The 10,604-nt window shown below is 50.5% G+C and overlaps 1 protein-coding gene across 1 annotated transcript; it reads right to left on the bottom strand.

Annotated features, from left to right (window-relative positions):
* Nucleotides 1-206: 206 nt before the first annotated feature.
* On the bottom strand, nt 207-10,349 carry VSX1 (visual system homeobox 1). Its single transcript, XM_055424862.2, has 8 exons — nt 10,091-10,349; nt 9,278-9,337; nt 9,092-9,140; nt 8,142-8,635; nt 5,736-5,814; nt 5,035-5,158; nt 2,603-2,783; nt 207-1,295 (listed from the first exon to the last, which is right to left on the bottom strand). The coding sequence occupies exons 4-8, from the start codon at nt 8,563-8,565 to the stop codon at nt 1,006-1,008; spliced, it is 1,098 nt and encodes a 365-aa protein (XP_055280837.2). The 5' UTR covers nt 8,566-8,635; nt 9,092-9,140; nt 9,278-9,337; nt 10,091-10,349; the 3' UTR covers nt 207-1,005.
* Between the last annotated feature and the right edge of the window lie 255 nt (nt 10,350-10,604).

The raw sequence follows: 10,604 nt of genomic DNA, 5'->3' as shown, positions 1-10,604 counted from the left end.
ATGCTTCAATATAAAAAGTTTTCCTTTTTTTTTTAAAAAAAGGAGTTAGATACGGCCACTGCCCTATAGGAGTTTACAGAGCAATACAGGGTGAGAGCTGCAGCCAAGCATGAAAGCTTCAGGCATAAAGTCTGGGGCAGGAAATGGGGATGCCCTTGGTCTGGATGGCAGTAGGTGAACATGTGGACAGAGGGGGTGCATGAGAACCGAGCAAACCACAAAACGTTTATTTTTAAATAATAAATAAAGGAAATAAAGGCAAGGAAACATTCACGAAATCAAGTCTCTAAAGTGCTCTCAAACATAAATTTTAAAAAACCGAGAAGCCTGATCTGACCTTAAAACACTGTTTATAGATATTCAGCAGTCGTTCAGAAATAGTTCCCTGCTGTATCAGAAGGGAAGGGAGAGAGGGCTTCCTTGGAGGAAGCATTCCAAGACACACAGACCCAATCAAGTGACACTTAGAGGGACACAGAATCATTGTCTAACAAGAAAATGGAAATGTCTAAAGCCAAGTTCAAGGTAAGAATATCATATTTCATTCATATGGGGGCTGCACAAGGTCTTCACTATTTATGAAGATATATGATTCTCTGTAGATTAAATACTTCTGTATTTTTGGATTCAGTGTAAGGACAGCATACTTAGCCTATGAATCTACACAGTCTACTGAACCAAACCTCAGGATGTCTGGCAGTGAGAATGCGTTTAGGGCTTGAAATCCTCCCTCCTCAAGTTCTACCTACAGAAGAGAATGCAAGTTTTAGATCTAATTGATTCACGTGCCGTCAAGGAATGATTTCCATTCTAGAATGCAGTGGAATGTTCCAAGAGTCACCATGTGTCTTCTTAAAGCAAGTGACATTGCATTTTATCCTGACACAGGAAGAAGAAAGTCCAGCTGAGAGCATTTGTCTTGGACAACGTTTGTCTTTTGAAAAATGCTGGTGAGGAATGCGCACATTTCCAGCCTTTGCATGTTGGGGGTGGAGGCCTGCGATCTCATAAGGCCCCCTCCTTCCCAGGTTGGAGCTCCTCTAGCCCCTCCGAGTCTGGACGTCCTTGGGCCCCAGCCCCCTGCTGCACTCTCTCAGTCTCCTGGCGTGTGGAGCTGGAGAGATCAATGACCACGTCGTCCACACTGCTCACAGGACTGCCTTCCTCCAAGCCCCTCTGGGGTCCCACCTGATGGGGGCTAGAACCTTCCTTGAGGTGGTCAGAGCCCCAGAGTCCTGCCAGCTTTTCTTCACTTTCTGCTTTCCTTATCGTCCCTGTGGATTTTTTATGCATCCCTGGCAAAAAAAGAAAAAGAAAATAAATAAAAGCAGATATCTTTAAATATGTGCTTAGTCACTCAGTCGTGTCCGACTCTTTGTGACCCCATAGACTGTAGCCTGCCAGGCTCCACTGTCTATGGGATTCTCCAGGCAAGAATACTGGAGTGGGTTGCCATTTCCTTCTCCAGTCTTTAAATATAGCAATTAAGTAACATTTCTTCCTTGTCATTGCTCTCTAAATCCCATTAGGATTTCCATTGCTGGTGCCTGTCTGGGGCCTACTGGAGAGTCTTGTAGGTAACTCTCAACATTAGGGTTTGTACACTGGACACAGCCAGGGCAAATGCCTTATTTGGATGACATGGTGGTTTTTAAATTTTTATTTTAAAGTTTGTTGGCAGATTTCAAAATCAAAAGATTTACATCAAAAGCCAAATGTCCAGCTTCTCTTAAAAAGTCAGGTGTCTGGCAACCCGAGGCCCACTTTCCTGTAAGGCCGCAGACCTGTAGACTCAGCTCATCGCACCTGCTCATGTAAGCTCGGAAGGGTGGGCCGGGTGACCTGCCCAGCATTCCCTCTCAGGCTCTCCAGTCCTTGAGGGCAAAGATGACTTGATATCTCCAGTCCCAGCATAGTTTCAGGTGGGTAGGGGTTCAAAAAAGTTCCGCTAAACAAAAGCCCTCCTCCTCCCCAGCCTAAAATTGGCCCCCTGCAAGCATCCCCCTAATCCTGACTTTCTGCCTTGTTTTTTTCTCCACCTAAGTTGCCTGGATGCTGTCTATAACTCATTTTTCCAAGCCCATGGTTCTCCGGTAATAGCCAACAGACCAGTAAGGATGCCAGCTTCTCAGAACTTCCAGCCTCAAAGCTTGAACTCCAACAGAGCAGACAGTTCTCGCACAAAAACTAGGGGACAGAACAGCTATGTCACGGGTTGTTATCAGCTGAACCGGGACAGAGAACCAGACCTCCGGAGTCCGGGGTGCATGCGGTTAACAGCCTGTAGGTTCACTGCCTGCACCATCTTGCTTCCTATTGCCATGGGCTCTGAACTGTTTAGTTGACAGCACTCAACATTGGAAATACATATTTCACGTAATGAACGTGTATCATTCCACTCAGAGAACCAGGGCCTGCCTGGGCCTGTCCACACACTGCCTACACAGTTCCAGTGAAAAATAAGGCAACCGATCAGAGTCCAGGCCTTGTAATTAATTAAAAATCGAAGTAAATTTACACTGCTTGGCTTGGCAGTGGCCCTCCAGGCATAGGGACCCCAGACATTGCCTGTGCAGCACAGCCGCAAGGCCCTCTTCCTTACCCAGGAGCCAGGGTGCGCAGGAGCCCAGCAGGCCGCCCTCCCCAGAGCCCAGGACGGAGTCAGGCAGCGGGATGCAGTGGCGTACCATCGCCCCGTAGAGCCCGTACTCAGCCATCACGCTGCTGCCGCCCCAGCGCTTCTCTCGCTTCCGCCACTTGGCCCGCCGGTTTTGAAACCAGACCTAGATTGAGGTGGGAGGGGAAGCAGAGAGGCTTATAGGAGGAGAACCCCCACCCCCAGCACAGAGGGGTGCAAGGGCCAGCTACCCTCTCTGGGAGCACCTGGCCTGTCTCACAGCTCACAGGACTGGTAGTGCTAGGTGATCAGGATCAATTTCCACCGAAGTTTCCATGGAGTCAAGGATGACAAGACAAAGTCAGAGTATCCCACACTGTGCAAAGAAGCCAGTTTTCACTCTGATGGGAATGTTCACCAAGCAATGGTCCCTTTTAACCTCAGTTGTTGGATTGCTTTATCTTAACAAAAGATTAGTGTCAAATATTGTTTAAAAATAGTAAGTGACTCTGACATAAATCACAACAAGATCTTCTATGACCCACCTCCCAAAGTAATGGAAATAAAAACAAAAATAAATAATAGGGCATCTGATGCTAGGAGGGATTGGGGGTAGGAGGAGACAGGGACGGCAGAAAATGAGATGGCTGGATGTCATCACCGACTCGATGGACATGAGTTTGAGTGAACTCCAGGAGTTGGTGATGGACAGGGAGGCCTGGGGTGCTGTGGTTCATGGGGTCGCAAAGAGTCGGACACAACTAAGCGACTGAACTGAACTGAACTGAATTAAATGTAAAAGATTTTGCACAATGAAGGATACTGTAAGCAAGGTAAAAAGGCAGCCTTCAGAATGGGAGAAGATAATAGCAAATGAAACAACTGACAAAGAACTAATCTCCAAAATATACAAGCAGCTCATGCAGCTCAAAACTAGAAAAACAAACAACCCAATCAAAGAGTGAGCCAAAGAACTAAACAGACATTTCTTCAAAGAAGACATACAGATGGCTAATAAACACATGAAAACGACATCACTCATTATCAGAGAAATGCGAATCAAAACCACAACGAGGTACCATCTCATGCCGGTCAGAATGGCCACCATCAAAAAGTCTACAAACAATAAATGCTGGAGAGGGTGTGGAGAAAAGGGAACCCCCTTACACTGTTGGTGGGAATGCACACTAGTACAGCCACTATGGAGAACAGTGTGGAGATTCCTTAAAAGACTGGAAATAGAACTGCCATATTACCCAGCAATCCCACTGCTGGGCATTCACACTGAGGAAAGCAGAATTGAAAGAGACACATGTACCCCAATGTTCATTGCAGCCCTGTTTCCAATAGCTAGGACATAGAAGCAACCTAGATGTCCATCAGCAGATGAATGGATAAGGAAGTTGTGGTACATATACACAATGGAATATTACTCAGCTATAAAAAAGAATGCATTTGAGTCAGTTCTAATGAAGTGGATGAAACTGGAGCCTATTATACACAGTGAAGTAAGTCAGAAAGGAAAAACACCAATATAGTATATTAACATGTATATATGGAATTTAGAAAGATGGTAATGATGATCCTATACGCAAGGCACCAAAAGAGACACAGATGTAAAGAATAGACTATTGGACTATGTGGGAGAAGGCGAGGGTGGGATGATATGAGAGAATAACACTGAAACATGTACATGATCGTATGTAAAATAAATGACCAGTGTAAGTTTGATGCATGAAGCAGGGCACCCAAAGCCAGTGCTCTGGGACAACCCAGAGGGATGGGGTGGGGAGGGAGGTGGGAGGGGGCTTCAGAATGGGGGACACATGTACACCTATGGCTGATTCATGTCGATGTATAGCAAAAACCACCACAGTATTGTAACGTAATTATCCTCCAATTAAAGTAAATAAATATATTTTTAAATTAAAATAAAACTAAAAGAAAGGAGTGAGTGGCATGTCTTCTGACTTGGAGAGGATGTGCTGTCAGCACATAGGATGGCTAAACGCAAAGACAAAGACCAGTCTTCTGTGTGTGTGCGAGTGTGTATTTCAGGGTCAAGTGTGTATATGGCGTGGGGCTGGTGTGCAGAAACTCCTCATCAACTGCTTACACTAGTTTCTTTGAGGGTCTACCATGGATGGATAGTCATTTTTTTTCATTGATATCTTTACATAATTTCCAGATGTGGCATAAATTGTATAATTTTTAAGAATGATTTAATAAAAGGTAAAATGGCTGGACAGCTACAGGGGTCATCCTCTCTAAGTGAACACAAAGGAAGACTCTGGCATCTAAGTGACCCACAGTTTGTGGATGGAGGGGGCTGTTTCGAGGTGGCTCTGGGCTGACTCGCTGCGTGTGAGAACAGCGTGGTCTCTGGGTGTCTTTGGGAGGAGAGGGGCCCTCTGCACCTGTATTCGGTCTTCGGGGAGTTCAGTCTTCACGGCCAGCATTTCCCGGGCATACACATCAGGGTAGTGGGCCTCACTGAAGGCCTTCTCCAGCTCTTCCAGTTGGTGGGCGGTGAAAACGGTCCTGCAGGGAGGCACATGGGCACATGACCACAGGAGGCGGCCAGGCTTCCCAGCCTCAGAGGACCCCGTGCCTGCTCCCTACCTCTGCCCACCTCATGAGAGCTGGGTGCCCCACCTCCAAATGAGTAGCCTCTGGGAAGTCCACAGCTTGGTTCAAGCAAAACAGAGCTCTTTAGGTCCTTTTTTTTCTCCTCAATAAATTCCACCAACTAATTTTAAGAAGACCTATTTTAAGGGCCCACAAAATTGTGTCTTCAAAATGCTCCAGGGTCTAATAGCGCTGTGCTTAAAATGCTCTGGCAGTCTTGTGGTTAACACTTTGCTTCCGATGTAGGGGGTTCCATTCCTGGTTGAGGAACCAAGATCCCACATGATGTGGCAAAAAACTTTTTAAAATAATAATCATCATCATTAATAAAATGCTACAAAGGCTGACCTGAAGCCCCCAGGAATGGCAGAATTACATTCCCAGATGGCTACTGTGTCCTTTCCCATGCTGCCCCAAGGCAGGACCAGACCTTCTCAGGCACAGGGTCTCAAGGAAGGTGGGGTGGGGAATTCATGTGGGATCTTAGTACCTGTGCCTCCTCTTCTTCCTCTTGCTGGGGGCTGGGGATGCCTTCTGGTCACTCCTGTCTTCAGAAGGGCTGTCCTCACCTGTTAGCACAAGGAGAGGAAGAGGACTTTAGAGGTGAGCACAATTTTCATTTTGCCCTCTGGATTTAAGGATTGAAGCTATGAACTTGTCAGGGATGTGAATATTTAACAAGACAAGATCACAGTTTTCATATCTGATGACGTATTCCAAGTGCTGTGCTTAGCCGACTGCCCATGCGTATCAACATTATTCTTCATAAATTAAAAAAACTCCATGACAGCTGGTATTATTATCCTCTTTTTACAGAGGAGGAAACCAAGGTACAGAGAGATTAACTTGTCCAAGATCACAAATGTTGTCAACAGTGAAGTTGGGATTCAGACCCCAGATGTGTGTGAAGCTTAAGCTACTTGAACACTAATTGCATTTCCTGTTCCCTTCAGCTTCCAAATCATACACTTTCTTCTGCTTACAACTCACGTTCCTCATCTTAGTCATTACACCAACACTTCTCAAGGGGAAGACTGAGGTTTGTGACATCAAAACCCTCCTCAGAGCTGGCCCCCTGCCCTGCTTTACCAATTTCAAATCTATGAAAGCGGGACCTGGGAAACTCATTCTTGGCAAGGGTGCCCAGACGATTCACAGATGTGTGTGAAAATTTTTGAGAACCCACTCCACTATGCTTTATCTTTTGAAATCCATTATATTGAAAGATTTAGGCTGAAAGAAAGTTTAAAAGACCAATCTATGGCCAGGTTTCTTGTTTAAAAGCATATGTTTCAAAATACTAAATGTAAATTAATAAAAGCAAAAGTAGTAAAATAATATCAGTTTAACTCCTACATCAATGAGTTCACTAGAAAATTGGATTATGGTATTATACTATCTGTGCTGTCCAATCTGATACCATTAGATACATGAGGTTAGGGAGCCCTGAAATGTGGCCAGTCTAAATTGAGACCAGCTGTGAGCGTGAAATATCCAATGTACTGAAGACAATGGACCCCCCAGAGTAAAATATTAATAACTCTTATATTGATTACACATAAAATGACAATATTTTGTAGGTATTGGATTAAATGAGACATAGTATTTAAATCTGTTTCACCCATTTATTTTTCCTTTTTATTGTGGCTCTAAGAAACTTTCATTACACTCACAGTCACATGATGTTTCCACAAGACAGTATTGGTCTTGGTCCTGAGAAATACCCTCACAGGCTAGGATGTGATTGTATTTTGCCTTAGCTTTATGGGTCCTCACAGGGAAAAAAATCCACAGTATGAAATCCGTTCCTGCATTTTTAGTGAGACAACGAATGGAGGGGTCGGTTATTTGCTAGATACTGGTAGTAATGAACCCCCCCTGCCAATGCAGGAGACAGGAGAGATGCAGGTTCCATCCTTGGGTTGGGAAGATCCCCTGGAGGAGGGCATGGCAACTCACTCCAGTATCCCTGCCTAGAGAATTCCCATGGACAGAGGAGCCTGGTGGGCTGCCGTCCATCAGGTCTCAAAGAGCCGGACAGGACCGAAGCAACTTGGCACTTAGTAGACACTCGTGAAATAAAGTCCTCTCAGAGTGGGTGTCTGCTGACTGCGCCTGCTTCCTTTCATCAGCAGTGGAGACCAGCGCGGTTTCTGCATTCAGCCGCCTGGATGCTCAGCTCTGCGGTCTACTATCACATAGCTGCTCTCCCTCGAACTCTTCTGAAATTCTCCGTTCTCTTCCCCCATGCCCCAAACGTTTCGACTTCTCCGCCCTGTCTGACGATTTCCACTGCTTCCCGCTTTCCCCCACAGTCCGTGCCGACTTCTCTGAGGATCTGGGCACAACTGCTGTAAGACGGGCGAGCTCGCTTCTCCGGTGCGGGGAGGAGGGAAGTGGGGTGCCCAGACTCGCTCTTCAGCACCCGGAGGAGGACAGATCCAGGCCTCCGCCCCGAGCTTGTCAAGGACTTGTCAATCCGTCAATCAATTCGTCTAATCCCTCCTGGAGCCGGCGGGTACCGGTTCCGTGCCGCTGATGAACGAGGCAGGCCCACCCAGGTTTCCCGACCCCCGCGGCACCCAGAGGCCGAGCTCCGCGTGGCGGAAAGTGTCCCCCGGAGGCTAGGTCGCCGAGACCCCAGGGCGGGCCCGGATCAGGTGGTGGTGTCCGCGGGGTGGCGGCAACCAAACCCAGAGGAGAAGCGCGGGGGGTGGGGGTGGGGTGGCGCAGAGGGTGCGGGTGCGAGAATGCGCCTCCCGGCGCGGCTACGCTCTCGGGTCCCCACTTCTGTAGATCTGGGGGACTGGGGTGGGGCCCGACAGGGCGCCAGACTGTCACTCAGCCCACCCGAGCGGAGGGAAGAGACAGTAGGGGCGCGGGCTGGCCTCCTTACCGGACGTCGACACGCTCTCGCTGCGTTTCTGGCGGGCGGCCGAGGGCGGTGGGCGGCCGGGGAAGCGCGGGGCTGGAGGCTCAGGCCCCTCGGGCGGCAGGAAGGGCACGTCGGCGAGGAGCAGACAGGGTGCCCGGGCAGCCGCAGGGGGCTGCGCGCCGAAACCGCAGAGGAGGCCGAGGCCCAGCGGAAGGGTTCCGCGTGCCGGGCAGGAGCCTCCGAGCCCTGGGCCCGCGCAGGGCGCGGCTGCCGGGCCTTCGCACCCAGATCCCGGCCCGGGGCCCGCAGGTGCGGGCAGCTCGGCCTCCAGGCCCAGCAGGTCGGTGATGGCGAAGCCCCGGGGGCGCGAGCCGGTGGACGGGCCTCCGGGCACCAGCGCCCTGCTTCTGGCACGCCCGTCGGAAAGTGCGTCTCTGCCGGTCATGGCTTCCCCGGAGGTGAGGCTGGGCCCTCTGGTCCGTCACTTTCGCGAAGGGGGCGCAGCTTTGAGGGCGCTTTATACAATCGGGAGCCCGGAGGGCTCCAATCAGCGCGGCGCGGACGCGTCACGCCCGGGACCCCGCGACATGGGGACGCCACCTGCCCCCCTCCCTTCGGTCGCCGCCCTCCCAGCTGCGGTCCCCTCCATCAGCACCCTCTCCTCTCCTCTCCAGTCGTCCCCGCTACCAACCCCACGCAGGTTCTCGGCGCGAGTCGTCCCCTCCCTAAACCTCTAAACGTTCCAGATTCCTTCGGAGTCTTCTCTCCCCTTCCCGGTGGATTCCCCGGTGGAGGCCGCCCTCCCCGCATCCAGTTGCCCGTTAAGACCAAGACTCCGTTCCCAGCCACACTCTCCCCACTACCACCAATATGAACCTCGCCAGGCCTCCAAGGCCACCGCCTGAGCCAAGGCTTTCCCTGAAAATCCCCAAGAGGAAAGGAGTGGCTACTCCACCTCCAGCCAAACCCACCCCAGCGCTCCAGCGGCCGGACTGTCCCGCGTCGCAAAATTCACCGGAGCTGGAGAAGTAGAGACAGGCCTGAGCGGACTGGCCGGGCCAGGGCAAGGAAACCACGTTTAGCAAATCGCATTACAGAAGGTCCAGTGAAATCGAAATTTCAGATGAACAGTGAATTTTTAAATTATAAGTATGTACCAGTATATTATCTGCTGCTGCTGCTGCTAAGTCACTTCAGTCGTGTCCGACTGGCGAGCCCTAAATGGGGAAGGTAAGTTGGAAAATAGGGTGTGTCTACTGAGACACACCCCACACAGAAGTTAGCAAATTATTGTCAGATTTTCTAATTTTTCGAAGAAAGCCTGATTTTCACGTGAAGCGCCCGTATTTATTAAAGTTGTCTCGAAACGCAGCACGTGGGTAAACCTCTCCTGGTTCCCACTCGGAAAATCCGAGCCCACCCAACCTGAATCTCTCGGAGTCCATCCTTCTCAAACCCGGGATCCGGGAAGCCGAATCTCTCAGTACAGCCTTGAGAGGGCTAGCGGCGGGTGGGCACTCAGCGAGGGGTGCGGCAGCTCTCCCAGCCAGCGTGGGCGCCCGGTGGGTCTCTGCGCGCACCCCCGCAGCATAGCCCGAGCCGAGCCCGAGCTCGAGCCGAGCCGAGCCGGAGCCGGGACTAGCCGGAGCCGAGGATTCCGAGCTGGAGCTGAACTCGGCAAAGTCTGCGCCCCCGGGTGGGTCCTCTGCATACCCCAGGATTAAGCGAGGGGCTTCCAATAAAGATAATTACAGGAGGCTGCGCATTAACTTTTCATTATTAAAAGAAGACCCAAATCTCCCCCTCGCAAGCTGTTCCTGAGATTAGCAAAACCATAACTTTCCTTTAGGATAATTGTCTTTTGAGTCGCTCGGGGCTGGGGGCGGCTTAAGGACCAGCGTCGTTTTGGGCTCTGCCAGGAATTTCTCCCCAAATTTATCTCTGGGTTTAGAGGAAAGTGTTGGGGGTACCAGATCCAGCCACGATGCTCTGGCTCTCCGCCCGGCAGAGCAGGAGTTCGTAAATCAGGATTTGGGGCCGCAGTTAAGGAAGACTGCTAAAGATGCACACAACTGCAGACATCCCGGGCAGGAAGGCGGGACAACCGGCCTTGAGGTGGCCGGTCCTGGGGCCTTCGCAGGGGCTGGTCTCAGAGGCGGAAGTGTGTGCGCCCTGTCTGCAGCTTGGAGGCCGGACGGCGCCCGCTGGCCTGGGCCCGGGTCTCGAGGTTTCTGTCCCCCACTCCCTACCAGAGCAGGCATCGAATAGATGGCCAGGGACTCCTGGGGTACCAAAAGGCCGGCCAAAAGGAGCCCAATTTCGACCGCCACTGAGCGCCAACAGCACACAGGTTTCCAACCCCTTATGAAGGATATTCCAAAACCCGTTTTGCAGATGAGAGAAACTGAGGTGTATTAACCCGCTCACACCCGACACGCAGAGAGAAATCGAGAAAGCAAAGCGAAGCAGGGGAAAGATCCGGGA

The sequence above is a fragment of the Moschus berezovskii genome, chromosome 15, assembly GCF_049115385.1.
Source record: "Moschus berezovskii isolate FMDL1 chromosome 15, NW_MosBer_1.0, whole genome shotgun sequence".
In the NCBI taxonomy this organism is placed as follows: Eukaryota; Metazoa; Chordata; class Mammalia; order Artiodactyla; family Moschidae; genus Moschus; species Moschus berezovskii.
This window is presented reverse-complemented; position numbering and strand designations above follow the sequence as displayed.

Bases quoted from the DNA above. Each gene is read 5' to 3' on its own strand.
- VSX1 (XM_055424862.2), bottom strand. From the start codon at position 8,565: ATGACCGGCAGAGACGCACTTTCCGACGGGCGTGCCAGAAGCAGGGCG. The intron at 5,815-8,141 runs GTAAGGAGGCCA...TTGTGCTAACAG, and splicing joins CGAGAGCGTGTCGACGTCCG to GTGAGGACAGCCCTTCTGAA. The intron at 2,784-5,034 runs GTGCAGAGGGCC...ACCTCAATCTAG, and splicing joins TCCCCGAAGACCGAATACAG to GTCTGGTTTCAAAACCGGCG.